General features: G+C 51.3%; 2 protein-coding genes across 4 annotated transcripts in view; both read left to right on the forward strand.

Annotated features, from left to right (window-relative positions):
• The first annotated feature begins 21 nt into the window (after positions 1-21).
• Positions 22-18,298, forward strand: CCDC134 (coiled-coil domain containing 134). Of its 2 annotated transcripts, XM_019835652.3 has the most exons (8): positions 31-168; positions 416-492; positions 1,994-2,112; positions 2,986-3,107; positions 3,294-3,378; positions 5,565-5,746; positions 6,040-6,111; positions 14,268-18,298. In XM_019835652.3, exons 3-8 carry the CDS (start codon positions 2,010-2,012, stop codon positions 14,391-14,393), a joined length of 690 nt encoding a protein of 229 aa, XP_019691211.1. In that variant the 5' UTR covers positions 31-168; positions 416-492; positions 1,994-2,009; the 3' UTR covers positions 14,394-18,298. The 2 variants fall into 2 exon arrangements, with proteins under 2 accessions (XP_006934183.1, XP_019691211.1); XM_006934121.5 differs by lacking the exon at positions 416-492 and having other exon boundaries at positions 22-168.
• A 1,201-nt stretch (positions 18,299-19,499) lies between these two features.
• The window catches only part of SREBF2 (sterol regulatory element binding transcription factor 2), a 57,558-nt gene continuing 49,475 nt past the window's right edge, over positions 19,500-27,582 (forward strand). The window contains exon 1 of one of the 2 annotated variants that reach the window (XM_011284256.4): positions 19,500-19,751. In XM_011284256.4, coding sequence (XP_011282558.3) covers positions 19,664-19,751 — 88 coding nt within the window. In that variant the 5' untranslated portion in view covers positions 19,500-19,663. Of the gene's footprint in view, positions 19,752-20,484; positions 20,543-27,582 lie in introns of those variants that run through there. The other variant, XM_045062446.1, reaches the window with a different exon arrangement.

A 27,582-nucleotide genomic window follows, 5' to 3' on the forward strand; every position in this document is an offset into this window, starting at 1 on the left:
TCATTGGCCGGGAGCGGCGCGGTGGGCGGGGCGGCGCGCGGTGATCCTTGAGCGGCTGCTAGCGCCAAGTGTGGGGTTTCGCGTCTTCGGTGTTCACCCCGCGGACCCTCCAGCTGGGTTGCACGCCGACGTCCTATCCGCACTTCCCTTCCCGCACCTCCCGGCCTGGTAGGTGGGGGCAGGGGTCCCGCGCAGGCAGGCTCCAGGTGGCGAGGGCAGGGCGTGGGGTACGTGGGGACCAAGGGCCCCCAAACCGGTTGCTGGGGGTAGAGGGTGAGATTCGCGGCCCCGAATGCGTCTCGTTGGAAGGACTCGTTCTCTCTTCCGGGAGCCCCACAAGGCTCGGGGCAGCAAGCCGGGTTCGCGAGCCCGCGTAGCGGTCTCAGAGCCCGCCACCGCCACGCCATCCTTGCAGAATGTGTTCAGAGTCGCATACCCAACCTGGAAGAGGTCTGGGAATGCGCGGTGCGAGGAGCAGGATTGAGAGGCTGGGTAAGTGGGAGTAACAGTGGAAAAAAGCAGGATCCGCCCCCACGCATTCTGCTTTTTCGGTTTTCCTTTCCCACTTCTCTCCGGCTTCAGTCATTACCGGCTGTCTGATACCCTGGCCCCAAGTTCTGCCCTAGTCCGGGTCTGGTTCCCTTGAGTCTAGAGTGTGGCGTTGGAAGGCAGGTCCTGGGTGAAGTTGGACTACTCCTTCCCATTCTTTAGGCTTCAGGTGTCCGGTCTTTGTAGGGTGGAGGCGGTTTTCTGAATGACCTCGCCAGCTCAATAACTGAGCATCTGTCCCCTGGAGCAGGCATCCTGATAAACCAGTGGCATCTTTGAGGTAGCCTATGCTCATTTAGACTCTTGGTTTGGCCTGGGAATAGCTGAGTGACTTTGGGCAGTCATCTGGCTTTTCTGTGCCTTGGTTTCCACATTGGTAAAACTGATCAACTGTCATCAGAGTGTGAGGCCTCCTCTGACCACTGTGTTTAATATCTCACCCCACCAACTCCCTCATCCTTCTGTGATTGTTTTACAAGTTTATCGATTTTCTGTTTCCCCTACTAGGGACATAAGTACCATGAAATGCAGTAATTTTTGTGTGCCGTAGGCACTGCTGTATTCCCAGGTCTAACACAGTGCCTTGAACGTCGTACTCAAAAAAATAATTAAGGAATGGTGCCCGAATAGAAATAGGTGTTACTTGTGGTGCCTGTGGTTCCAAAGTGAATGAATGGCAGCCTGCTTATCCAAGATTGTGCTGCCTCCATTCCTGCCTGCATCCCTTCTTCTGTTCTTTTTTTTTTTTAGGTTTTATTTTTAAGTAATCTCTACTCCCAATGTGGGGGTCAAACGTAAACCTTGAGATCAAGGGTCGCATGCTCCACTGACTGAGCCAACCAGGTTCCCCAGCACCCCGCCCCCCCCCCCTTGCCTTCTTTTGTTCTAACGACAGAAGTCAGAGAAGGAGGGGAAACTCAAAAGTTTCACATCCCCCCTGACTGCCTGGACTTCCTTAACCAGATAACCTTCTTGGGGTCCAGGATGAGGGGTGCTGAAAGGGAATGATACTGGCCAGCCCCCACTTTCCCCAGGCGTGATGCCTTACCCAGTCCTTTTTCCCTAGAGCAAGGAGGTGACTTCCTTATCTCTTTTACAGGTGAGAAAGCTGAGGTTCCAGAGGCTAAGCTATTTGCCCCAGGGCCCACAGACAGAGGCAGAGCCAGGGCTCCAGCCCAGAGCTCTAGACATCAACCCCTGTGCTCTAAGCATTCCTTTATTGCCAATATTATCCTTTCTCCTGCCTCCTACCATCCCACAGTGTTTATTGTGTGTCTGGTTGGTCACAGGCCCTGGGCTGGGGATGGGGCTCCGGGGCCTCCCAAAGCTGGGTTCTTGGTATTTGGAGGCTATATCAAGTTGGGAAGTTGCTGTTCACCTGCACTCTTTATTTTATATAACCAAGCTCTGGATCTCACCTCCTCTCTCTGGGTTACTTTCCTAGCTCTAGGATCTTGGATATGGACCTTCTTCAGTTCCTGGCCTTCGTCTTTGTCATGCTATTGTCTGGGACAGGAGTTACAGGCACCCTGAGGACCTCTCTGGACCCAAGCCTAGAGATCTGTATCCTTTGGGGTTGGAGGTGGGGTTAATGAGCTGTTTCTGAGGGGTCTGTAAATAAAGTCTGTACCCACACGCCCTTGGATTCCAGAGATGGAGCAGACTCAGCCTATGGGAATAGGGGAGAAAAGGTGAGGTGCTCTAAACAAGCCTTGATCAAGTCAATTTTCTTCTGGTCCTCAGTTTTTCCACATGTTAAATGGAGAAGGCAAAACATACTTCTCAGAGCCATCAGGGCTCTGAGGATTGTACATGTGCTTTGCATCTTGTGGGTGAGACCCTGGGTGGAGACCCAGGGTGGAGGCCCTGGCATACAGGGGCTACCTACTCTGGGCCAGACCTTGGGGACACAAGAAGAATCAGGACCAGTCATCCCTGGTTTTGAGGAATTCACAGGCCTCTCACTATACTTTGTGGTTAGCCCTTTAATGAAACATGGTGGGGGAAGAGGGGCAGGGAGAAATACTGCGCTGTGGCTTTTGAACTGGGTCATGAAAGAATAGAAATTCATGGAGAAGAGTGGGGGGGCATCCCAGGCAAAGTGTACAGCGGGAGCAGAGGAGTGGAGGTTCTGGGAATAGTTCTGGGAATGGTTGCAGTGGATGATGGGAAGATCGTGAGGAGGGGAGGTTAGGAGCCAGGTCCTGAGGGTTGTGTTCAGGGCGTTGGATGTAGACTCCTCAGTGAAATGGACAAATGATACCTTGCAGGATGCCTCTGCTTCTCAGTTTGTTTCTTCTGTGGGGGTGGGGGCAGGGGGAGTGTCTCAGCCATGGGCATCTATGGCCCTTGCAGATACTTGCTGTTTGGGAATGGGCCCTCTGGATTGGGACCACCGGATTGTCCAGGCCAGCCCCTTGACTTAATGCCACCCAGACAAGAAGATGTTTGAGGTGAAGCGGCGGGAGCAGCTCTTGGCACTGAAAAACCTGGCACAGCTAAATGATGTCCACCAGCAGTATAAGATCCTTGACGTAATGCTCAAGGGGCTCTTTAAGGTGCGTGTGGGCACGGGACAGCTCACCACCAGGTCTTTGGTCTGGGCACTGATAGATGGGTAGGAGTTCCCTGAGGGGCTGGTATTTAACGAGGGGGAACTACACAGATTTGAAATAGATTTTAAATCAATAGGGCCGTCTGTGAAGGGCTCTGCAGAGCCACTCAGCCTGGGTGGGTTCCCTCAGGTGCTGGAGGACTCGCGGACAGTGCTCATTGCTGCCGATGTGCTCCCAGATGGGCCCTTCCCCCAGGACGAGAAACTGAAGGATGGTATGGTCTTCCCAGTCTTGCTCTTTCCTCCTTCCCACCACCTTGATCTTCTCTCGCTGCTCCTTTCCTCCTTTTCTCCTCACTCTTTTTCCCTCTGGAAGTATCCTCTTATGAAACCTTCCAAGTGGTCCCCTTGGGTGTATGGACACTTAATTCATATTTCTCTGGGCATTTCCAGGCTTCAGAGCCAGTTTCTGAGCCCCTGACATGGATATAGTCCTTTGTACTGTACTGTACTGTGCTTGGGGCAGGGGAAACGGGGGGGGGGGGGAGCCTCTGTCCACAGCCCCATCTCAGGGGCCCTTGCCTTTTCTATCACCCTGACCATTCTGGTAGAGAAGGCAAGGGTTGTTCCCATTTATAGGAGAAACACAGAACAGACCTATTGAAGGGACTTGCCAGCGGGGGCAGTTAACAGCGCTCTTTTCTACTGTTTTAAAGCCTCAGTCCCCTTCAACCCTTTTTGAGACAAGGTGAGGAAAAGAGATAAATAAGAGAGAACGGAATGTTTCTGTGTCCCTTCATCCCCTTTTCTAAGACTTTTTCTCCAGTGGTAATTCCCTTCCCACCCCCTGTTAACTGATTATATTCTAACGATAAAACATTAGATTATACTGTCTGAGAGAGGATGGAAATAGAACTTGTATATCAGATGGTGGGCACTTTATAAATATCGTCTCAAATCTCCACTATAACTCTGAGGAAGGCACCGTTGCCTTCATTTTCCAGGGAAAAGAGGACAAGTGTTTTGCTCTTGCAAACCTGTAAACCAAGCTAACTCCCGAGTTCTTTGAGGTTCAAGATTGTTCTGAGGTCCAGAGGTCCCTGCTCCACTAGTCTTAGACCCAACTTGGCATGTCTTTGGAGGAGTCTGCTTTTCTCTGTGTGGGCTGGCCGGTGCTGGTGAGGCCTGCCTGGGTCTTATCTGCAGGGGTGGCTCAAACAGGGACTTCTGGCAGGGCTGGGTATATAGTTATTTCATGATAGTCTAGGTTGGGGGGACCTGCCGCCATGGTGGACACACTAAGTTAGTCTGAACTGATCTGTTGACCAGAGGAAGGATATTAGTGAGAAAGTTAGTGAAATTCAGATAAGGTCTATTGATTAGTATCAACGTTAATTTCCTTATTTAGATAATTGTACAATGCTTATGTAAGATGATAACATTAGAGGAAGCCGAGTGTAGTAGTTTTATGATGCATGATGGAAGTCTAAAGTTATTTTAATATAAGAACATCAGAAGCATTTAAAATAAAATTGGGGGGGGGGTGGCGCCTGGGTGGCTCAGTCAGTTGAGCATCCAGCTCTTGATTTTGGTCATGATCCCAGGGTTGTGGGATTGAGCTCCATGTCAGGCTCTGCACTGAGCATGGAGCCTGCTTAAGATTACCCGCCCCCCCCCTCTCTCTCTCCCTCACCCCTCCTCCCTTCCTCCCTCCCTCTCCCCCTTCTCTCCCTCCCCCCTCCCCCCTTCTCCCTCTCTCCTCCTCTCTCCACTTCTCTCTCCCCTTCTCTCTCCCCCTCTCTCCCTGTCTCCCCTTCTCTCTCCCCTTCTCTCTCTCTCCCTCTCACTCCCTCTCTCCCCATCCCCTCTCCCTTCTCTGCCCCTCTCCCCTGCTTGCACATGCTCTCTCTTTCTAAAACAAACAAATAAACAAAAAGATAATTAAAATAAAATTGGAAGATATTAAGAAAACCAAAACAAACCCAAATGTGTTCCCTGGTCATCCTAACAAACCTGACTCCTCACATACACTGCAGCTCTGTGTTAACACTGGGGCCTGGCTCTGGATGTTTGGAGGCCAAGTTGGGGAGGTCTGACCCAGCCAAGCCTCATGCGATACATGTCTTCATGTGCAAAATGGTACCCACCTCTCTGGTCCTTAAAACAATGAGTTTTCTAAGCTATGAGATATAGCCACCTGAGCCTCCGTTTCCCATCTGTAAAATGGGAACAGCAGCCACATCTCCTTCTAAAGGTGGTTTTGAGGATTCAGTGTTCTGGGGGGACATAAAGCCCTTAGCATACACTACACATGTGGTCAGCCCCTATGGATAGTGGGCACAGTTCCCTTCTCTGACTAGTAGGCTTAGTGGGCTTCCATTCTCTGAAGGGTGTCTGGGGCTGGCCAGGTGGGCAGGAGAAGGGCATCTGTCTTGGCCACTCATCAGGATCCTCTTGCCAGCTTTCTCCCAAGTAGTGGAGAACACAGCCTTCTTCGGTGACGTGGTGCTGCGCTTCCCGAGGATTGTGCACCACTACTTTGACCACAATTCCAATTGGAATCTTCTCATCCGCTGGGGCATCAGCTTCTGCAACCAGTCGGGCGTCTTTGACCAAGGGCCCCACTCGCCCATCCTTAGCCTGGTAAGGACTGGGGGCAGAGGAGGTTCAGGAGCCTTCTGCCTGGTGGTGCACCATGAACCTTGCATCTGCCTTCAGTTAGGCCTGAATGTCAGCCCTTGGTTGTGGTTTCTGTGATAAGCCTCAGGGCACCTTGAGATGCAGTCTCAAGGGGTTCTGTGCTGACCTGGGTCCCTAGGGGTCATCACCTGTTTCACGTCTGCCTAAGCCTTGGGCCTGAGTCCCACTGTGGAGGGAGTAGCCGCGGGTAAGGAGTCAGGAGAGGCAGAGGATGACTAACTTTCCCTCATCCGCAGATGGCCCAGGAGCTGGGGATCAGCGAGAAAGACTCTGACTTCCAGAACCCATTTAAAGCAGACCGCCCAGAGGTAAGCTGCTGGGGCCTATGGCCATGTTTGCTCTGCCTCTGTGGGGTCATGGGCAGCCAGGTCATACAGGGGATGGGACACCTGGGGTGGAGCATGAAAGCCTTTGACTTGGAACCAGACATGGCTTGAGTCTGGATCCACATACCATTATTTGCTCATTGATGCCTTTGGGCAAGCCACTGCCCCTGTCTTAGCCTCAGGCTCCCTGTCTTATCATGGGGTATGGACCCCGGCTGTGGGGGATAGTCAGAGCCTATGAACACACCCATCCTGATGTATAGTAGGCATCTCACGTCAGGTGGCTGCTAGGCAAGGTCAGGCCATGCTTCTCTACCCTTGAGCCTTTGAGCGCTCAGCCAGGCTTCTGTCTCACGTTCCTGCATATGCTTTCAACCTAGGGGACTGAGGTGGGCTCTGAGGGCTGAAGGCTACAGGGTAGGACCACAGATGGGGACATGCAGAGTAGAATGGAGGAGGGAATCAGGTGGCAGGGCAGTGCATCAGGGGCAGGAAAGCCTGGAGGACTGGACTTGTCAAATCATAGGCTCTCCTCTGGTGTAGGGAGGGGTGTCAGGGTCCGTGAGGGGTCTAGAATTTTAGCCTGCTACTGTTTCATGGATACTGACAGGTCAGAGGCATCAGAGTTCATTATAGCAAAAGCAATATCTGGCCTGTTGGCCTGGCCTTGTGGGTTCCCCATGTTCCTCAAGTCATCCACAGTGACACAGAGGGGCCCAGGCAGATGCTGCACATGCAGTGGCTTTGCATGAAGGTGAGGAATAGCGAGTTTGGGATATTCACAGCCTTTGTAGTGAATAGCGGCAAACCTGCTTTTTGAGGGGCGGTCATCCTGTCACCCTTCCAGGTGGTTCTCTGCAAGCAGTCCTGACAAATAATACCCAGATACAGAGAGGTCAGGGCTTTGCGTTCTTGTTGTACCCAGTGAGAACGTGCAGGATGCTCAGGGCCGTGGTTGATTGCCTCCCCCACAGTTTACCTGTCAACCCTGTGTGTTTTGGCTTAACTTAAATTTCCACGTGAATGTGCTATTCAGTCTGATTGATCAGTAGAGGCTAGGACCAAATGTGTCCTAGACCAAATGTCTCATATTGCCATTTGATTCTGGCTACCATCAACAGGACTCTAAGCAGCAGGACGAGGCCAACCTGCAGTGTTGATCTCAGCCCCCCAGCTTGCAGACTCAGCCAGCTAGGATAAGTCCTGGGCGGGCCAGTAGGCTTTTGTTGTTGTTGTTGTTGTTGTTGTTGAATGTTTATTTTTGAGAGAGAGGGAGAGAGAGAGAGAGCGTGAGCAGGGGAGGGGCAGAGAGAGAGGGAGAGACAGAATCTGAAGCAGGTTCCAGGCTCTGAGCTGTCAGCACAGAGTCCGATGCGGGGCTCAAACTCACGAACCGCGAGATCATGACCTGAGCCAAAGTCGGACGCTTAACTGACTGAGCCACCCAGGCGCCCCACCAGCAGGGTTTATATTAGAATAGTCTAAGGCCAATCTGTTACCCATGACCACCCACACAAGAGTTTAGACTGACCTATTTATTGATCTTTGATGTCATTGTCAACAATTACAGGGAGCAATACATGGACCCAGAGCAGCCCTCATCCCCAGTGAAGACACATTTCATGGCCCACTGTCTCCCATCTGTCACGACATGGTTTGAGCCACTGTTATATTGTTTATCTGAGCCCTGAGAGCAGTGTCATTATGGGATTGCAGCCTCATTTGCCCTATGTGGCATAACCCAAGGCTACTCAGGCATCAGGAACAGCAGATGGATTTGTATCTGTCAGATTAAAACAGGTTGTATTGGCCTTTGTGCCTGCACAGGGTCACTTAAGGGAGCTGCTTTTGATGGCATCAGGCACAGCAGAGTAGTTTACTGCTAACCAGTTTCCTTTCACAGGGCTGAGATGACACACCCAACAGCCAATCACATTATCAGCTGCAACTGCCACTTGGCTTGGACAAATCCTAGGATTGTTTGCCAAGTGGCGGTGCTAGATCGAAGAGACCAAGAGGATTAATTGTTCCTTCCCCAGATGCTAAGATTATTGCTACAAAATCGGTGTGGCACATCCCAGGACCTAGATAGAATTCCACTTTTTCTCCAGTCCTCCTCTACTCTCACCTGGAGCTTTCTTTCATCCAGAAGGGTTAGATGTGAATGGGACAAGGGCATTTGTCATTTTCAGAGACCCATCATACCTTCCATCTTGGGCCACTGTAGGGGGACTTGGCAGGGAGCGTACTTAGCCAAATGGTCATTATCCTAATGATTTCACGTCATACCATTTCAACCAGGGACTCTAGGCAGTCAAGCCAGAAATACAGAGTCCTCTGCTTCATGCCCATCCATGGTGGCAAGTACAATGCCACATCTAGTACAATGGTGTATTTAGATGGCAAAGCCAGTTAACTGGGCACTATAGGCTTGATCAGCGTTTTGATTCTGGTTGGTGTCATCAGAGAATGGGCCTTATGATGGGCATCTAAACAAGTGACCCGCACAGTTCAGTTGTCAACCATAGTTTGTTTCCATACTTCATGGCCCCAAAGAGGAATGGCTGCCTTTGATCTGCCAGTCTTCTGATATGGACAGCTAGGACGCTGACAACGGTCACTAGAAATAAGACATGCATGGTGTTAGGAATATTATCTAGGCAAGGGTGGTGGCTTTTAATTCAGATCATTGTCTGACTGGCCTTGATGGCATTATCACTGGGGCTGGATGGCTGCCACCGCCAATACACAACAGTGTCTAGGATTCCCAAAAGCACCCCTGGATTTGATGATTCGCTAGGAAGAATCACGGGAATCAGTGTACAGTTGTGCTCATGGCTGTAGTTGATTATAGCAAAAGAATGCAAAGCGAAATCAGGAAAGGGAAAAGGCTCTTGGGGTGAAGTTTGAGGGAAACCAGGCACAAACCTCCAAGAATCCTCTCCCAATGGAAGCACCCAGGACATACTTAATTTCCACAGCAACAAGATGTGACATGTGAAAAGTTGTCCTGAAAGGAGGCCCGTTAAAGACTCAGTGCCTAGAGTTTGTATTGGGAGCTGGTCACTTAAGCTCCCTCTGCCCAGTGCATTCCATAATTCCAGAGTCCCAGGACGAAAGCAAGGGGTTCAGCATAAACTCTATTGTTTGCACAGTTTAGGCTCAGTGAGTCACTCTTATCACTTGGTGGGAGTCGTCCCAAAATCCAAGTTCCCAGACACCAGCCAAGATACAGCCCTAGAAACAGGCCTTTCAAAGGATAGCAGTCGGGCCAGCTATGTTAACTCTTTTGCACAGTACCATTAGCTCTTAATTTAGGTGAACGATCAGTGAGCCAGGCCTGAGTATTTAGGGGAACCTCTGAATCAAGAGCCCCTTTGAACCAGTGGCTTTGCTTCAGGCAGCAGAATGGGAGGTAAGGGTTTCCCTACTAGGGTTGCTGTTACCTCATCACATAACATCCCTCGAGGTTGCTTGCCATAATCACAACCCTGATAAATGGCCAGTGTAAGAATAGTCAGGGCATACCCAGCAAGAATACGGAAGGACACTCAAGGCCATGGCAAATTGCCTTTCCCCGGGAGGGGCACCCACATGCTTTATTGCTGGGAGGCTGGCTCTCCTGGCCCTGCAGGTCACGAAGGCCTCTGACATGGGAGGAGGGTGAGAGCATAGACCAGAGAGAATGGGTGCTAGGATAGATTGAGTTTGGCTTTGTCACAGTGTGCTCTGCTTGGCAGTAACCATACCAGCAACCAACATGCTTTCCTTACTTCTCATTGGCTAGGGATGGTCTCAAGATTTTACTCGCTTTTTAGCATCCAGCATGGACCTGTCCCACCAGCAGCCCAGGCTTGCTCAGCTCCCTTCATGCACTCTCTGTGCTAGTGAGTGTTCTGTACATAAGTACTTCTTATGTACCCATAACTAGAGCCAACTGGTGTCAGGCTGTATGCTGGCCACTGCCCCTGTCCAGAGGGAGCTGGCCCTCTCCCTGCTCACAGTCTGTTGGGGAAGGTGGCAGGGAAACAGTCCCAATCTAGCGTGATCACTGCACCAGTGGAGGAGGGAAGTGTGATGAGCTGTGGAACCCTAAGAGGGGACCTGACCCTGCTTCAGCAAGTAGGTGGTGGAGGTTCTGGGATGAGTAAGAGCTGCTGGGTGGACTGGCCCGGAGAAGATCCTCTAGGCCAAGGCACTGGCTTGCACAGAGCCTCGGAGGCATAGCACATGCATTTATTTCTCATTTGGTGAGCATCTACCGAATCCCAGCTGCTAGAGAAGCAGAGTAGCCCTGCTCTCCTGGGAGTGCCATTCTAGTTGGAAGATACAGTCAATAAAAAGCATATAATAACGGGAGGTGGTGACAAGGCTATGGAGAAAAAAGCAGGGGAATGTGCTTAAGGAATCAGGGATGAAGTGGGAGTACAACTGCTATTTCGTGTGACTTAGATGCAGAAGGTCTTACTGAAAAGACCTGAACAAGGTGAGAGAGTGAGTCTTGTATCTAGAGGAAGAACATTCCATGCTGAAGGAGCTGCAGTGCACAGGCCTTGAGTTGGAAGCATATTTGGAGGGGGAAGGGGAAACGTGAGAAGAAAAGGTCAGAGGCCAGATCACAAGACCCTTGGGGGTCTTCTCCAGGCCTTTGACATTTACTCTGAGACACGTGGAGAACAGGGTGATAGGCTCTGACTTCCCCCTGTAGAGGATCAACCTGGCTGTTGTGTGGAGAGTAGTCTAGGGGACCAGGGTGGGAACAAAGACATTGATGAGGAGGCGGCTGTGCTGGTCCATTTGGGAGTTAATAGTGGCTTAAACCAAAATCAGGGTGACAACTTTGAGGATGGTGAGATTCTGGTTGTTTAGAAGGTAGAGCCAATAAGATTAGCTACGGAAGCAGATGTGACATGAGAGGGATGCAGTAAGAAGGACTAGAAGACTTTTGGCTTGCACACATGGAAGAATGGGGCTGCCATTTTGTAAAATGGGCACACTGTGGTGAGACAAGTTTGAGGCTTGGATAGGGGAATCAAGACTTTGTTTCTGGACCTGGTGAGCATCTGAATGAAGATGTCAAGGAGGCGATTGGAAATAGGACTCTAGATTTCAGGTTGAAGCTGGGACTGCCAATGTGAGTCATGCCTATGAAGGAAGGTGTGGAGAGCCGTGGCACAGGTCATGTTCCACCACCCCGGGGCAGGTAGAGTGTCAGGGCAGATAGAGGGCTGCATCCGGGGACGTGCCTACTGGTAGAGGAGGGAGGCTCGGAGGAACTAGCAAAGAAGCCCCAGAATGACAGTGTGAGAGTAGAAACCCAGAGAGGATAATTTCTGAGACCCTATGAGAAAACTGCAGCAAAGGGAGTGAGCGGCTCATAGAATCTGCTGGAAGGCCAAGTAGTGTGAGGCCTGAGAACTGGCCAGTGGGTTTAGCAAGATGGACACTGGCCATCAGAGATCATAATATAAGCTGTTTGAGTGGAGCAGTGGGGACAAAGGTTGGATTTTGAGAATGAGAGGCAAGGAAGTAGACGCAGCAAAAGCAGACTACCTTCAAAGAGCTTTCTTTCCAAAAGGAACAGACCAATGGGAACATAGCTGGAGGGGGTGTGGATTCCAGGGGAAATTTTAGTCAGATGGGAGAGACTAGGCATGTTGGCATGTTGATGGGGACAGCCCATTAGGGAGGAAGAATTGATGGTGCAGGGGCAGAAGAGTTGCTGGAGCCCCATCCTGAGGAAGGAAGGCAGGGGAGAAGATCTGGCGCCTGGGGGAAGAGTCCATCTTGTCTGGAAGAACAGGTTGCGCACAGAGGCGGCTGGGTTGGTGGGAGTGGAGGTGGGAGCTTGTGGAATTTTCTTCTGTTCTTGAAATAGCCAGGTCGTGGTCTGTGGGGGAGGGGAGGAGGGTTGGGGGGCTAGAGAAGGTGTGCCTAGGAGAGCGGCTGAGGGAGCAGACCAGGAAGACATCCTGGATTGCCAGGCAGCATGAAGGGCCCGCTGGAGGTTAGCATCAGGAATTTAAAGTAGGCATTAGTTAGGCCTAGTGGGGAAGGGGTCTGAGAAAGGGAGAGTCAGTGTTTCTCTTCTGACCCAGCTAGGTGTGGGCCCTCCTGGTGAGGCTAAGCCAGCTGGGGTTGGAAGGCCCAGATCTTCTGACTTGCTGTACCCCAGCCAGAGCCAGAGGGTATGGGGTCCTCTGTGACCTAGGGGGTCAGCTCCTCATCCCTCCCAAGAGGATGAGAATTAACTCCTAGCAACAGGAGGCAGTGTGTGGTAGGGGGAACACTGGTCGGGGAGGTGGGAGGCCTGGGGGCTCGTCCCAGTTGTGCCTCCCACTTGCTGTGTGACTTAAGTATATCATCTACCCTCCCTGGGCCACACTTCTCTGATTTCACCCCACCTTCCAGACTCTCATAGTTCAGCCTAACATGGCAAGTAGATTTCTGCACAAGGTAGAGCTTCTAGTTTGTTTTTAATGTCTACCTTGATCACACATTGTCAAATTGCCCTAAGAACAAATAAAGCAGGCATATTTCACAGCATAGTTAACATGAGTTTGGGGTACTATTATGGTATTTCATATGCTAACATGATTCACTTGTTCATTTAAAAAATACATACTGAGTGCCCTCTATAAGCCAGGCAGGTCTTGTGCTAGGGACTCGTGAACAACACAGGATCCTCCTGTCCTCACGGAGAATGTTTTCCAGTGGGGGCGACAGGCACGAAGCATGTGATCATGAGGGAGAAGCCCTGAGAAGGAAATGGAGGAGCCAGGCGGGATTCAGGGCAGGTCCCCCAGGATGGCGACAGCTGAGCAGGAGCTAATGTGGCAAAGGTGGCAGGGGCTGGAAAGAGCATTCTGGGCCTTCACAGCACATGCAGAGGCCTGGGGGTGGAAGGGAACAGGGAACCTGAGAGCCCAAAACAGGGAGTGTGAGGGAGGAACACAGAGGTGGGCAGAACGGGCCTGCAGATGGAGCATGTGGAATTTTATCCTGAGAATAATGCAGTCATAGAAGGGTGTAAGCAGGAGTGTGACATGGTCAGATTTGCATTTTGGAAAGAACTCACTGCAGTGAGGAGAAGGTCTTGAGAGGCACCACAGTGGGTGTGGAGAGCCCTGGGAGGCTCCGAGTCATTGGGAGAGAGGTGGGGTGGTGGTGAGGGTAGCCATAGGGGAGACGGACAGGAGGAGATGAGTTTGAGAGACACTTAGGAGTTAAAACGAGCCAGGCCTTGGCCAAGGAGGGAGAGGGGTGGGGGTGGGGGCCTCACCGTTCACGAGGACGGGGACGTTGCAAGAGGACTGGGTTTTTGCGAAGATGGAGCCATGCCAAGTTTGGGGCACATTTGGGACATCCTAGTGGCATTTAGACATGGAGATGCAGGTATGAGGGGAAACTGACATACATACCTAACAGAAGCCATGAGTTTAGATGAGCCAGTCTGGAGAGGGCAGAGGGAGAAGAGCAAAGGCCCTGGGAATCGCAGTCGAGAAATGCGTCCACTGAAGTCCTCCTCCTCCACCCTGGCTCATTCTGGGTTCTTGTCACCTCATCAAGCACCACCATCCCCGCACCGTGGAAGCCGTGAGCCTGGGCACCACGATCTCCTCCACCTCTTTTTCAATGTCTGCCAGTTTGACCTCTGGCCCTCTGCTTCCCATGCTCTCCTTTGCCTGGGCTTCTCTGCAGCTTGTTCACAAGCAGCAGGATGCCTGCGGTCTCTTGCTCTCACTGGTTGCCCTCTCCTCCTCAGGGGTGTAGCAGCCAGGGCCCTGGGGGGGTCTGCGGTTGTGTTGGGCACTCAGTCCCCTCACCCTGAGAGAAGTCTGCTTATGGTTTCTCAAATGCCCCATGCAGGTTCACACCTTAGCACCTGTCCCTCTTCCTGGAATGTCCTTTTCTTCCCTCATCCTGTCTGCTTGGTGAGCTCCTGGTTGTTTTTCAAGACACCCTCTAAGCAGTTTTCCCCAAGCTCATTGAACTATCTCGAAAGAGTCTGCGGGCTCCTTGAGGGCAGGGCCTGTGTCTAGGCGATCTTCCTGCTGCTGCAAGCCCACAGCAGCCTAGCCTCAGACAAACTCTTTGCTCCCCACAGACTAAACCAGACTGTTCTGTTTTTCTCTCAGTTCATTTCCAGCACTGACCCTTTCCAGAAGGCCCTGAGGGAGGAGGAGAAACGCAGGAAGAAAGAGGAGAAGCGGAAAGAGATGCGAAAAGGCCCCCGGATCTCGAGATCCCAGTCTGAGTTATAGCAGGAGTGGCCCAGGGCTCAAGGGGCCAGGAGGAGACCAGTCTGGAGGAAGAGGCAGAGGCATCTACTGGTGGTGAGAGCCAGCTCTGTGAAAGGGGAGGTGGCCTTTGCTCGGCCCCCTGAAGCTGGCTCTGCGCCCTAACTGAAGTGACTGGGCCACAGAGGGCTGGATTTCCTTCCTGGGGCCTTCCTGGAGTGGGTGCCAAGGAGGCCTTCAGAGGATGCCATGCTGCAGATCAAACCATGTTGAGATGCTAGGGGAGGCCGGAAGGATCCTGGACTGGACCCTCCCTTTGAGTTAGGACCGCTGACCAGCCAGCTGCCACCCTTCATGAGGAGGCAGCAGAATCAGGCTCTGGGCCACTTGTGGAAGTGCCATGCCTACTGATGGCCCCACTGTGGCACTGAGCCGCTCAGCACAGGTCCCAGCCCCCTGCAGAGACACAGGAGAAGCCAGCAAGCCCTCTGGGCTAACCGAGGCCGATTTGGGCCCCTGGGAGCTGTGAGCCCTTTCACAGGGTAGGGGCCTGGAGGTGGGGGCGGTGGGGGGATACCAGAGGTCCTCACAGATGTAGAAACTACCTTAGAGGATGTTCCCACCTCATCAGGAGGAGCCCCAGGCCCTAGCAGGGCAGCGAAGCAGGGGCTTGGCTTAGGCCTTCTCTTCCCCTTCTCAGCACCATCCTTCATGAAGAAGTGTCCCGGGAGGGTGTTTAGCCAAAGACCTTAGAGCAACATGATCTCTGTCCTCTGACATCTGAGATGGTCCATGAGCAGGTGCAGGGTAGAGTCAACTTGTCCTCCAGGCAACTCTAAGAGATCCTTGGCCTGTGGGTAGGGGCTGTTGGGAGACAGGCTGTAGCTCTACAGGAGGCTGGGCTTTGTAAAGGCAGACCTGCTGCAAGCTGGATTGATGAGACTGAGCTCCCCATAGTAGAGACCAGTGGCTATAGAGCAGGGAAGGAAGCTGCAGGGGAATTAGGCCCTGAATGGGCAGCTACCCTGTAATAATGCCCCTCCCAGGCAGAAGAGGGAAAGGCTCTGGTGGGAATTCTACTTTAGTCTCTTTGACTGGCCAAGCCAGGTCTGCCCCTTAAAAGAGGAGGGACACATGACCATCCCAGAACCCCCTAGTCCCCCACCACTGACAGAGCCCAAGAGAGACCTGAGTCTTGTCTCAGCCCCTCAGACTTGCCGAGTGATCCTGGCCCAGCCTGTCCCTGTCCTGTAGCTTCACTGGCAAAATGAATTTGATAATGTCTGAACCCTCCCCAGCCCTAAACTGCTTCTCTGAGGCTGGGGCCTGGTTTCTCAGTGACAGATGCCCTTCTCTCATGGTTCTTCACCATCCCATAGGTTTGCCGAGCATCCCTGTTTACACAGCCGAAGAGAAGGACCCAGTCTTCCCTATCTTCACCTCTGTCCCATCTGGCAACCCCCATCCTCCTAGGCTCTTCCTTCTACACCTTTCGCCTCTTCATCTTGGTCGATTCCTTCCTCTTCATCCTCAAAGGGGCCCAGGTTTTCCCATCTGACACCTTCAAAGAAACAGGCAGAACCACTCTGCTCTCCCCCTCTCCTTCCCTTTGATGCCGTTGCTGATTGTTGTTACTTGTTCCCGGGATTCCCCCTCAAGTCTTACTGCAGACAGAGCCCTCTCACCTCAAGGCCCAAGGGCACGTGTTTGTCCAGCTTCCTTACAGCTAGGATTCAGTCCCAGGAGCAAAGTGCCATCAACCAGATGCACCAGCCTGTGTGGGAGTTGTGCCGGTGAAGGTAGTGGCCACTGGGACCAGAGGTAGGGGGTCAGGGTGGGGGGTTCTAGTGGCCAGACCAACACCAAGGGTGCCCAGTGGTGGCAACAGTGATGTCTTCAGTGGTGTTTTCAGCATGGTCTAGGATGTTTTTCCTGTCTGCTGAGCTTCCTAGTTCAATCTCAGGCACCCCTGGAGAGTCTGGGAGCTAGCTCCCCTGTGTCCTCTGAGGCAGGATTTCTCAGCAGTGGCACTATTTACATTTAAGGCCAGATAGTTCTTTGTTGTGTATATGAGGATGGCTGACCTGTGTGTGTAGGATATTTAGCAGCATTCTTAGCCTCTGCCTACCAGATGCTAGTAGCAGTCTCCGGACATTACCACATGACCCCTGGGGACAAAATCTCCTTGGTTCACAGCACTTGTCCCTCCTTATCCAAGCCCTACATCTTCCTCTGCTGTCCCCAGTCACTGCCCTCAGAGAGATGCTGTTGGAAGCTCCTTGAGATGATCCTTCCAGGCTTCTGGGCTGCTATGTTGTCCTGGTTCTCTGCCTTTAGTCTCAATCTGCTTTGTCTCTTCCTGATTCCTCTTTCCTTCCCCACCCCTTAAATGAAGAGTTTTAGCTTAGTCTCTCCTCTCTGCTCTTTTCTGCTTGGCACCTTTATCCTCTGAGACCCCAAAGCTGATGACACCTTCCCTCTTGCCACTGATAATCCTCAGTCCTTAGGTTTCAGCTTATCCAAAACCAAACTTGTAATTTCCCATCCCCAAGCCAGCCTGATCTTTGTGTCAAACCATGGGGTACATGTTCTTGCGTAATGCTGGAGGAAGTGACGACAAATCCTGAAAGATTGGGGGAGGAGGGAGAAGGTGACAAGGCACTGTGAGCAGAGGCCTAAAAGGGGAGGCATCAAAGGTACTCAGTGAAAAAGCATGTGCAACATTCTCTTCTATGACCTGTAGTAGTTGCCCAGTCTGTGGTAGATCTCTGGATATATGGTTGTCTAGTCCCTCCCTTTCCAGATGAAGAACCCAGGTCCTGAGGAGTGACTTGTCTAAGACTGGTCCACTCTTGAGAGCCAGTCTCTGTTCTCCCAGCCAGGGCAAGGTGCCCGCTGGGAGAGATGTTCAATTAGGTGGGATCCAGGGCCATAGGGACAATGCCAGTGTTTTGCTGGGTGCAGCGCAGCCACATTTTTTTCTGCAATTTCTCCTGAGCCTTCATTTGTGCTCCCTCAGGCCACTTTGTTAGGCCCCATCGCTTCTAGGCAGATCCAGTAGGGAGTTGTGGGGACAGCACAGAGTGGGAGGTACTGTGCCCGACCTGCTGCTTAGGTTGCCTTCTGCAGGGCGATGCTCGGGCTTTGGGTTGGGAGACCACTGTACCAAACTGAGTTATGGTAGTCCGGAGACAGTCACCCCTCAGTGGGGGGAGCCCTGTGAGAGGTGCAGTCCAAGGTGCCCAACTCCATGCCTGATCCAGGGCAGGGCATCAGGGTTTAGTTTCCTGTTTCAGGGTGAGACTGGTAGGTGTAGTCTGCGTATAAACTCTTCTGCATGTAAACAACGAAGAAACATTCTTGTCCTTTTTTCCCCCCCAAATAAGTCACTTTTTTCTTATGTTATACATGTTCATTGTAAGAAGTAATTTAAACAATACTGAAACACCAAGAGGAAAATAAAATTCACCCTAAGTCCAACCACTCCCATAATCATGACTGACAACTCAGCTGTTGGGCCTTCCAGCCTTTTGCCCTTCATGTGAGCACATAGATCCCTATTTTTTCAATTGCAGTAGCTGCTTTGTACGGGCACATACTATATGCCAGGCCTTATGCCAAGTGCTGGCTGCTGGCAACTCCTCCTGCCTCAGGGCCTTTGTCCATATCATCTGTTCCCCTGGCTACACTAGACATGATTCCTCAAAATTTTAGGTTTCATCTTAAATGTCAGAGTCCTTTAACTGACAACCTAAGTTAGGTCCTTGGTTAGTTTCATCACCCCCTTTACTCTCCATTGATTACCTGTACCTTACCTGCTTTCTATTTTTGTTTAATGTCTGTTCTCTTCACTAGACTGGAAGCTCTCAGAGGGCAGGAACTGCCTTTTTTTGCCTGTCAGAAATGTTCAATAAATGTTGTCAAGTGAATGTGCACATGATCTCTAATCTTCAAAACTGAGAGGACACTTTTCCCTGCATTTTAGAGATGACAAAATGGGAGGCTTAGAGCAGTTAGGCCAAGGTCACACTGCATAGTGGATCCATATGTCTGCCTCCACACAGGCTACTACGTGCTCTCTTCTTTACCTCAAAAGCGACAGCTCTGTTACCATACTTTTCCTTTTTAACAATATATTGTTAGAGCATTTGTCAATAAGCATTTATGCACATGACTTTTAATGATATTTCATTCCATTGTGTGGATGTAATCTATTCATCCAGTCCTTTATTGGGCTTCCCAATATTTGCCCCAGTTACGTCTCTGAACTTCTATATTTGCGCACTTTGAGCACTCATAACTTTTATTCCATAGGATAAATTCCTACTGGTCTGCACATTTGTTTACATGGAGACCAGCTGCAAGGTGGGGCAGTGGGAACTTGTGGGCGGGCTGCACGTCAGAATCCCTGCTTCACGGCCAAAACGCTCAAGCCTGGGCCACACCTTAGGAGGCCTGTGGTGGGTCTCGGGCTCTAGCATTGCTTTAAAAGTCTGCAGGAGGTTCGGAGGGACCCAGGGTGAGACCGTCGGAGTAAAGCGCTTGGTCGCGGCAGGTGCAAAGGCACAGAGGTTGTAAAATGCACTCTGCACTTGGGACAGTTCACGGCCCACGGCGAACCTCCATTTCCGCCTTTGCAAGGGGCTTGCTAGGAACGCGACTTGAATGATCGAGACTCCTCCGGGCCCCAGTACTGGGGGCCAGGTTTGATTCTACCCGCTCTCCTAGGCAGGCTGGGCGGGGGAGCAGCTGGGAAGATGACGTAATGTGCTCACAGCGCGCTCCGGGGGCGACCCGCAAGCGGGGGCGGAGGGTGTTAACCCTTCCACCCCCAACCGGTGGATGGACTAGCTTGCAGAAGCAGAGCCAACTGAAAATGGAGCGGCGCCTTTAAACAAGGGGAGTAAGGTTGGGCTGAGGACCCGGAGCCTTCACTTCGCATTTGCTACGAGCCCTCGCGGGGCGGGGCCTCGCTATGCAAATCTGAGCTGCTGATCGATGACGCGCCATCACCCCACGCGCCGCTTCGCGCGCTGATTGGCCACGACGAGCCTGGTCCCATTGACAACAAACAAGGGGGCGCGCGGCCTGGAGGCGGGGCCGCAGAGGGCGCGGGTTGGGGCGGGGGAATCCCGCCCCGCCCCTCCCGCGCGGCGCAAACATGGCGGCGGCTGGCACCGGCCGGTGAGGCGGTACCGGGAGGGGGCTGTTGGGTGTCATGGGCGGTGGCGGCGGCACCGCCCCCGCGTCTCCCTGAGCGGGACGGTAGGGGGGCCTCCGCGCCGAGCCGGGCGATGGACGAGAGTGGCGAGCTGGGAGGTCTGGAGACCATGGAGACGCTCACAGAGCTGGGCGACGAGCTGACCCTGGGGGACATCGACGGTGAGTGGTAGGTGGGTGGGTGGGAGTGCGGGGGCGCGCGGGGAGGAAGGGGTTACGGCAGCGCGCGGGTGCGCGTGCGCCCACCCCCCGCAGCCCTGGCTCGCGCGGGAAGCATCGGCACGCGCGGTCGGCCCGGCGGAACCCAACCCTTCGGAGTGCTGCGGGTTTGGGTCCCCGCCCGGCCGCTCGGGTCTGCGGTGCCGCGTGTCCGGAAGCGGAGCGGGGGTCGTGGGGCCGGGGGCGCGGAGCTGGGGGCCTCGCGAGCGCCCTGCGGGAGCAGCCCGCGGAGAGCGCGCGGCCGCCGCCTCCCTCGCGCGCCTACACGCGCCGCGCCAGGTCCCGCTCTCCCGTTGCCCGCAGCTCCGCGTCGCACCTGTCACTCCCCGCCCGGCCGCGGGGGCGGCTTTGGGATTACCGAAACAGGGTCCCCAGGCTCCGCGCGCTCCTCTCTGGCCCTCCGGGGGGGTGACTTGCGGCCGGGTCACTTGGCGCTCTGGGAAACTTTGGGCAGGGAGCTCCTGCGGAAGCAAGTTGCTGATGAAAGCGAGCGGTGGCGGCAGAGTATGGACGCTTCTCTCCGGGATGGAGACTCGGGCGCTCCTGCTATCGCGCTGCAGAGGGAATTGAGCAGCAAGAATTTTGAGTTGTGGCCCTTCGGGGACAGGCTGGGGAGCGGGTAGCCTTTGTTCCGGCGACCTTAACAGCGGAGTGGAAGAGCTGGTAGGAGCCCAGGGGATTCTCTCTTGCAATGCTCTCATTTTGTGACCATGGAAACCCAAAGTTTGGAGAAGGTCAGTTACTTGCCCAAGGTCTACCAGCTGGTTATAGAGCCCAGTTCCTGAGCCAGTGTCACTATAGCAGGCTTGCATCTGACACTTGGGAGTGAGGAGTCCAATGAATAGGTTAATAACCATAATAATAACTCTCAGTAGTTGGGCTCTTCTGATAGTCCCCAAATTCTTTATATTATTTCACTTATGCCTCCCTACAATCCCATGGTAGACAGAGGCCAGGTGTTTATTTGTACAAGGTCACTAACCCTAAATTGTCCAGAACCCATGGTCTTAAGCAGTAACTCAAGTGCATTGTGTTCGTGAGTTTTATAAAGTCCTGTCATGTCCAGGATTTCACTACAGTCTTGCCCGCAGAAACGACAGCTACATCCCTGTTGTACAGATGAAGAAACTGAGGCACAGAGAATTCTCTTCTAGGGGAAGAGATAAGTGACAGCAGTTAATTGAAAAGAATGTTTCCCATTTTGCTTCTGTAACATTTAACTCCTTGGCTTGTCCTTGCCTTCTGTTTCTGGTCATTCTGGCAGTGAGCTAAGACCCTTAATTGAAGCCCCAAGTCTTACCACAGATTTCCCCCCGAAGTGCTCCTAAATACGGAGATGTGTTACCAAATGGAGGAGAGAGGTTCTTGAACTTAAGAAGCACAGCTAACATGTTTTGAGCATGTATGTGCCAGACACTGTGTTAAGCACTCATACACATGAATGTTCTCAATCCTTAACAACAGTTTCATCAGGTAGAGACATGTTTTACTACTCTCATCCCCTTTCATAGATCCTGAAACAGAGGCTCAAGGTGGTTCATTAACTTACCCAAGGTTACCCAGCCAGTAAGAAGTATGCCTAAGGCTGCCTACCAGCAAGCTCACCGGAAGAAATTCATGTGCATTTTGCCTTCTCATTCCATAACCAGTTCTTGTTTCTCTTAGTTTGTAATGTGTTCACTTGTCTAATGGTCAAGTATTAACCTTTTCCCCGTAGATTTCTGAGTAAAATGTACGTTCTGGAAACTAGTGCAGTGGTTCAATGGCTTCACGGGTCCCCATACCAGATTTGGGAAAAAGTGACTCCCTGCCTTCAATTGGTCAACAAGTATTCAAGTGCCAGCTGTGGTTTCTGAGCTGGAGGGAACATGAAAGATAGGAAAGAAGATTTTATGGCCTCATGGAGCCTAAGAGGAATAACAGTAAAACTGTAATGCTCAGTATAGAATAGCTTACAGTTGCTCAGAGCAATAAGTGAAAGTCAACATTGAGGGAGCTGGTCAAGGCTGGCATACCAGGAAGACCACTCCAAGGAGGTGGACTTTGACCAGGTTTTGGAGCACAAGAAGGGTTGGGCAGGCTGAAGGCCAGTGGTCTGCAGTTACAAATATTCCTGAATTCTTATGCATCCGTTCCCCCTCCAGAAGTTCAGCTCCATGAGTGCCAGGTCCTTCTGTTTCCTTCATGCTGTATTTCTAGCACTTAGAATAAGTATTTGTGGACTACCTGAATGAATCTAGTGACCTTGGGCTGGGCAGGATTCTAAGTTGTACTAGACACAGCCTTTGGGGTTGGGTTAGATCAGGGGTAACCTGCCCCGTTGTTTCCAGAGCCAGTCAGGTAAGGAAGAAGAGACCGTGAGAATGAATAAATATACTTTATGTGTGTGTTGGGGGGTGGTGTGCAGTTTGCATAGCTTGCAGCCTGGGGATTTCATGTCTGCTTCCTGGAAGACCAGTTGGGCAAGATCCTTCCCTGGGCAACCTCATCTGTGCTGTAATCTATGAGTGCCCTTCAAAGATGTGAGTCCATGGAGGCCACATCCATTCATTTATTCAGCACCTGTCTTGAGTGGCTCCTAAGTACCCGTATGATGGACAGAGTGTTGAGGATAGCTTTGAACAAGACATCCACGTTCTCTTCCCTCTCAGTGAACTTAAATTCTTGAGGGAAGAAACACAAGAAGAACAAATCACTTAAATGAATAGCTCTGGCAGGACACGTGAAGAAAATAACACGGGCTCATGTTATACAGAATGACTAGGGCAGACTAATTTAGGTGAGGGAGGCCTCTTGGCAAAGGGATCTGCCATCTCTTTTTCAAGAGGTACCCAAGTCAGGATTTTTATGTGAAATGTCCACATTTTTAAATGGTGGCTCCAAGTGGTTGGTTGTTTTTTTTAAAGAAACATACTGTAGGCCCAACAAAGCATGATGTGTCAGTTGGTCTCCAGGGCCCCGTTCCACCGCAGGATGATCTGCTGTCCCAGGCCTCCGGTCCTCTGATGATAGAGTATCTAGGGCACTTTCTTTTATGGTGGATAGCCGCGTCATGAGAATGCGCCTCACGTGTTGTAATAAACCAGGTCTTCTGCAAAGGCAGAGAGGGGAGATATTTTTCCACCGGGATCAGGAAAGGCACAATGACAGAGGTGTCCTTCCCGTAAGACCCAAAAGGGTGGGTGGCAGAATCATGACCGTCACATGGCTGCCTTAGAGATCAAGGATTACTAGTGAGTCCTTGGACCACGCGGTGTGTATAAGGCAACGGTAGAAGATAAGGTCTGAAAGGTGTGTTGGAGCCAAACTGGGTGGTCTTCATACCTGATGCACATGTTTTGTGGAATGTGGAGAGGGACCTGCTGAGGATTTTGAACTAGGGGAATGACGCATCAATCACAGGTTTTAAGATAATTCAACTGTGGTGATGGGCAAGGAGGAGTGGAGTCAGGGAGCCTAGTTTAGGAGGGAATTGCAGCTATTCGGGTGTGAGGTGATAATACTAAGGGGGTGATGGGGTTTGGATAGGAAGTGGCCATTGTGCAAGATGGTGGACATAACAGGCTGGGGCCTCAGTGAAGGCCTTGCCCTGAAGGCAGAGTAGAGGTGGAATTCTATGATCCCATCAGGGCTTTGATCCTCCGGCATTGAGACAGTTCAGAAGCCAGCAGGAAGAGCTGGTTTGGGGGAGATGATAAACATTTGTCTTAAATGTGCAGTGGTTGAGGTGCTGGTGGGCGGGAGGTCATCCACTAGGAAATCAGGCCAGTTACCCAGGAAAAGGTCAAAGCTGGGGATGGAGATTGAAGAGTAGTCACTGTGGAGTTGAGGCTAGAGGTGAGAGAAGATAGAACTGGGAAGTCAGGTCAGGTGAGGAAAGTGTGATAGAAAACTGAAGGAAGGTGAACTTTTCAAGGAGTGGTTAGTGGATGCCAGGGATCATGCAGCAGAGGACAGCAGGGATGACGAGGCCATGAAAGGAGTCATGGGATTTGGCAGTTGGGAGGTTGGCCTTTGACAGAGAAGTCAGATGAAGGGGTCCAAGTCTAGATAAGCCAAAAAGAGGTCGGGAGTGAGTGGATGATGGCACGTAGAGGCAGCTGTTTTCTTTGGAGAAGCGTCAAGAAACTTTTCAGTGAGCTGTTTTACTTTTTGTCCTTGTGGATTGGTCTGTTCTGAACACTTCACAGAAATGGAATATGTGGCCTCCTTCCCTTAGAATGGCTTTACGGTTCATCAGTGCTGCAGCAGAGTGTTTCCTTGTGTGGATACATCATGTTTTATTTGTCCATTCATCAGTTGACCAACATTTAGGCTGTTTCTACTTTTGAACTGTTATAAATGAAGCTGCTGTGAACATTTGTGGGCAGGAGTTTGTCTGGACATAGCCTTTTGTTTCTCGTGTGTAGATCCTCTACATTTTTTTTATTTAAAAACAATTTTTTTTTTGTTTTTAACATTTATTCACCTTTGAGAGACAGAGAGAGAGCGTGAGCAGGGGAGGGACAGAGAGAGAGGGAGACACAGAATCAGAAGCAGGCTCCAGGCTCTGAGCTGTCAGCACAGAACCCGGCGCGGGGCTTGAACCCATGAACGGCGAGACCATGACCTGAGCCAAAGTCGGACACTTAACCGACTGAGCCACCCAGGCGCCCCAATCCTCTACATTTTTTGTTGCTGTTTGTATTTTTCCTAGGCCCTGTAATAATACCGGTTATTCCCTTGCTTAACTTTCTGTGTTCTCTCAATGAATTCTGCCCTAGTTCTTGTGACGGCAACTCTCAATATGAAGTTAACTCCTTTTACCCCCTTGTCGCTCCCTCTTTTTTGCCCCATCTGATGTTTGTCTAGCTCCGGTGTCCCGCACTTATCCTGGGATTACCTTAGTCATCACCCTGGGGAGTGATAATTGAAGCCACTGTTCCCTAGGTGGTATTTTTTCACTCATTTTGATGGAGCACATCCTCCAGCAGCTTCTTCAGAAAGAGTACATTAGAAGTAAATTTAGGGTGGGGGCGGGGGGCCTTGTCTGTCTTACAATATCTTTGTTCTACCCTCATGTCAATTTGATAGTTTGGATGAGTTTGGAATTTTAGGTTGGACCTAATTTTATATCAGAAGTTTGATGGGGCTCCTAGGTGACTCATCAGTTAAGCGTCTGTCTTCAGCTGGGTTCACGAGTTTGAGCCTCTCAATCTGGCTCTCTGCTGTCAGCTCAGAGCCTGGAGGCTGCTTCAGATTCTGTCTCCCTCTCTCCCTGCCCCTCCCCCGCTCGCACTTGGTCAGTCTCTCTCTCTCTCTCTCTCTCTCTCTCTCTCTCAAAAATAAAAACATTAAAAGAAATGAAAAAAGAAAAAGTTTCAAGGCATCGCCTGTCTTCTAGCTTCTGCTCATTGAGATCTGATACCAATTGATTCCCGATCCTTCATGTGCCAGCTGTTTTCTCCTCTGGAAGTTTGTAGGGTCTTGTCTTTATCCTGGGTGTTCTGAATTCCATGGCAATACACACTGATGTGACTGAACTGTCAGTCGCTGTCTCTACTTCGTGGGCTCGGGTGGGGGTGGGGCTCACTGTGTCAGATACCCACATTCATGCGGTCCTCCTGCTGGTAGCCCACGCGGTGCCCCAGCCTGCGGAGGAACTTCCTTCCCGTTCTGGAGCCTTTGGGTGGCACTGCCTTGTCCTCGGCTGTCTTCTCCCTGCAGTCAGTTCCATCTTTGAAAGAGACCCCGACACCAGCCGGCAGCGAAGGGGTACTCTGCAGAGGTGTTGTGTGAGCCCCCGGCCAGGGTGTCCACGTCTGGTGGGGAGTTTGGAGTGGCCAACCGGGTGAGCCAGGGGTGAGTGTTGGGAGGGTGTGGCCAACACCCCACTGGGAGGTGAGGAGAGGTGTGGAAACCAAACACGTTTCTCCGGTGAGTCATACTTGGGGAAACTGCTCAGTGAGGTAAAGCACAGATCTACTTTTCTACCCCTGTGTATGGCTGTTTCAAGACAAACTTTGTTTTGACACTTGGGTATACATCACTGTGGTTAATGTCTGGGTTGAAAGTACAGCTGTTGCTCACAGCTTATTTATTTTCTACCCGGTTTTAGCTCCCGATCTGCTCTCATCCAGTTCCATTTCCTGGGATATAAAGTTTTCTGGGGTCGCTCGCTCGAGCCACTGAACCAGTCTCCTTGGGTTTCTCCTCCCTCCCGGGTGTGTTTGGCTTTGCCCTTGACAAACACTCTCACTCACACCCTTCGGCCTAATGTTCACTGAACAGTCTTTTCTGTTGTTCTCCTACTCAGCCCATGTATTGGCATTTTTTAAAAATATATTTTTGTATTTGTCTCCACTGGATCTCTTCTGTCCTCCATTTCATAGTTTAAAAAGTTCTTAAAAAACTTTATTCAAAAAAGCACGTTCTGATGATCAAATCGTCTGTCTGTATCTCCTGGATGCTGTCTGAGCTTGATTAACACGTGCACGAATTGTTACAACATTTTCACTGACAGGTTGCTAGATGTTGAAACAGTTGAGCTTTAATAGAGGGCTGATCCCGCCTAACCCCCCACCCTTCACCCCCCACCCCCCTGCACTGGCAGGCCCTTGCATATCCATGTCCCTGCAGGACAGTAAATACCATTGTCCTGAACACCACGAGCAAGTCACTCTGGAGTCAGTTCATTGGTGTGTATTTCCCAAAGAGAGCGTCGCGACACAAGGGGTGACAGCTCCTTCACCCTGCCAGCCGTAGCCCTTCTAATGTTTGAAACTCTCCAGTTGCTGTAAATTACTGTGATTACTGTGGTGATTGGGACTTAACCACTTGGAAAATATCTTTATTTTTTTGAAAAGGCAATACATTCGTGTGGCAAAATTAAAAAATGTGAGAAAGGACTGTGAAGAGTCGTGTCCCTGCCCTGCTCCGATTTGCTTAGCACCCACCAGCCCCGCCTCCTCACAAGTAATTCATTCTTAAGTTTCTTTACCTTCTTCAAAACTTCCTTAATGCAAATATAAGCAGATAAGCATGGCTTTTAATATTTGCTCCCCTTTTTATCCCTACACAGATAGGGAGCATGCTACAAGCTTGGTTCTGCACCTTGCCTTTGTTGTTGTTGTGTTTTTGTTTTTTTTTTTTTTTCACTTAACTACATATATCAGAGATCTTTCTAGTCTTCAGGGCTGCATGGTTTTCCATTGCATAGATGTACTGCTGTGCTTTCATTCATCCAGTCCTTTTCTGATGGACGTTTCAGGGTGCTTCCAGTCCTAGTATTAAAGACAATGCTGTAGCGACTAGCTTTGTACGCTCGTCATTTTCACACACGTGTGGGTGTAAGCGCGGGAGAAAGGACCAGAAGCGGGATTGCTGGGTCGGAGTGGGGCTGGTGATGATCTCCATCACAGATGCCACAAGAGTCAAATGATGGGGAACATATAAAAGGAAGGGGCAGGAACTAACATTCTGTTCTGGCTCCACGCGTTTGTGGTTTTGAGAGACCCCGTGAAACTGCTGTCCACAGAAGATGTGCCAGTGTTTGCCCGCCACGGTGTGTAGGAGAGCGCCTGTGCCCGTCAGCTTCCCGGCGGAGTCTAGACTCTGGTCCCTTTATTCCGCCTGACTTTGCCACACGGGTGCCAGTTTAGAGCTCACACCATCCCTTCTCCCTCCCCCCACAATATACAGACCCCTCCGTCCTGGCCTCCCAGTGCCTCACTTTTCTGTATTCAGGACCACTGGACAGTGAGTAGCGACCAGCTTTCTGAACGATCCCTTCCTC

Source organism: Felis catus, chromosome B4 (assembly GCF_018350175.1).
Source record: "Felis catus isolate Fca126 chromosome B4, F.catus_Fca126_mat1.0, whole genome shotgun sequence".
NCBI lineage: Eukaryota > Metazoa > Chordata > Mammalia > Carnivora > Felidae > Felis > Felis catus.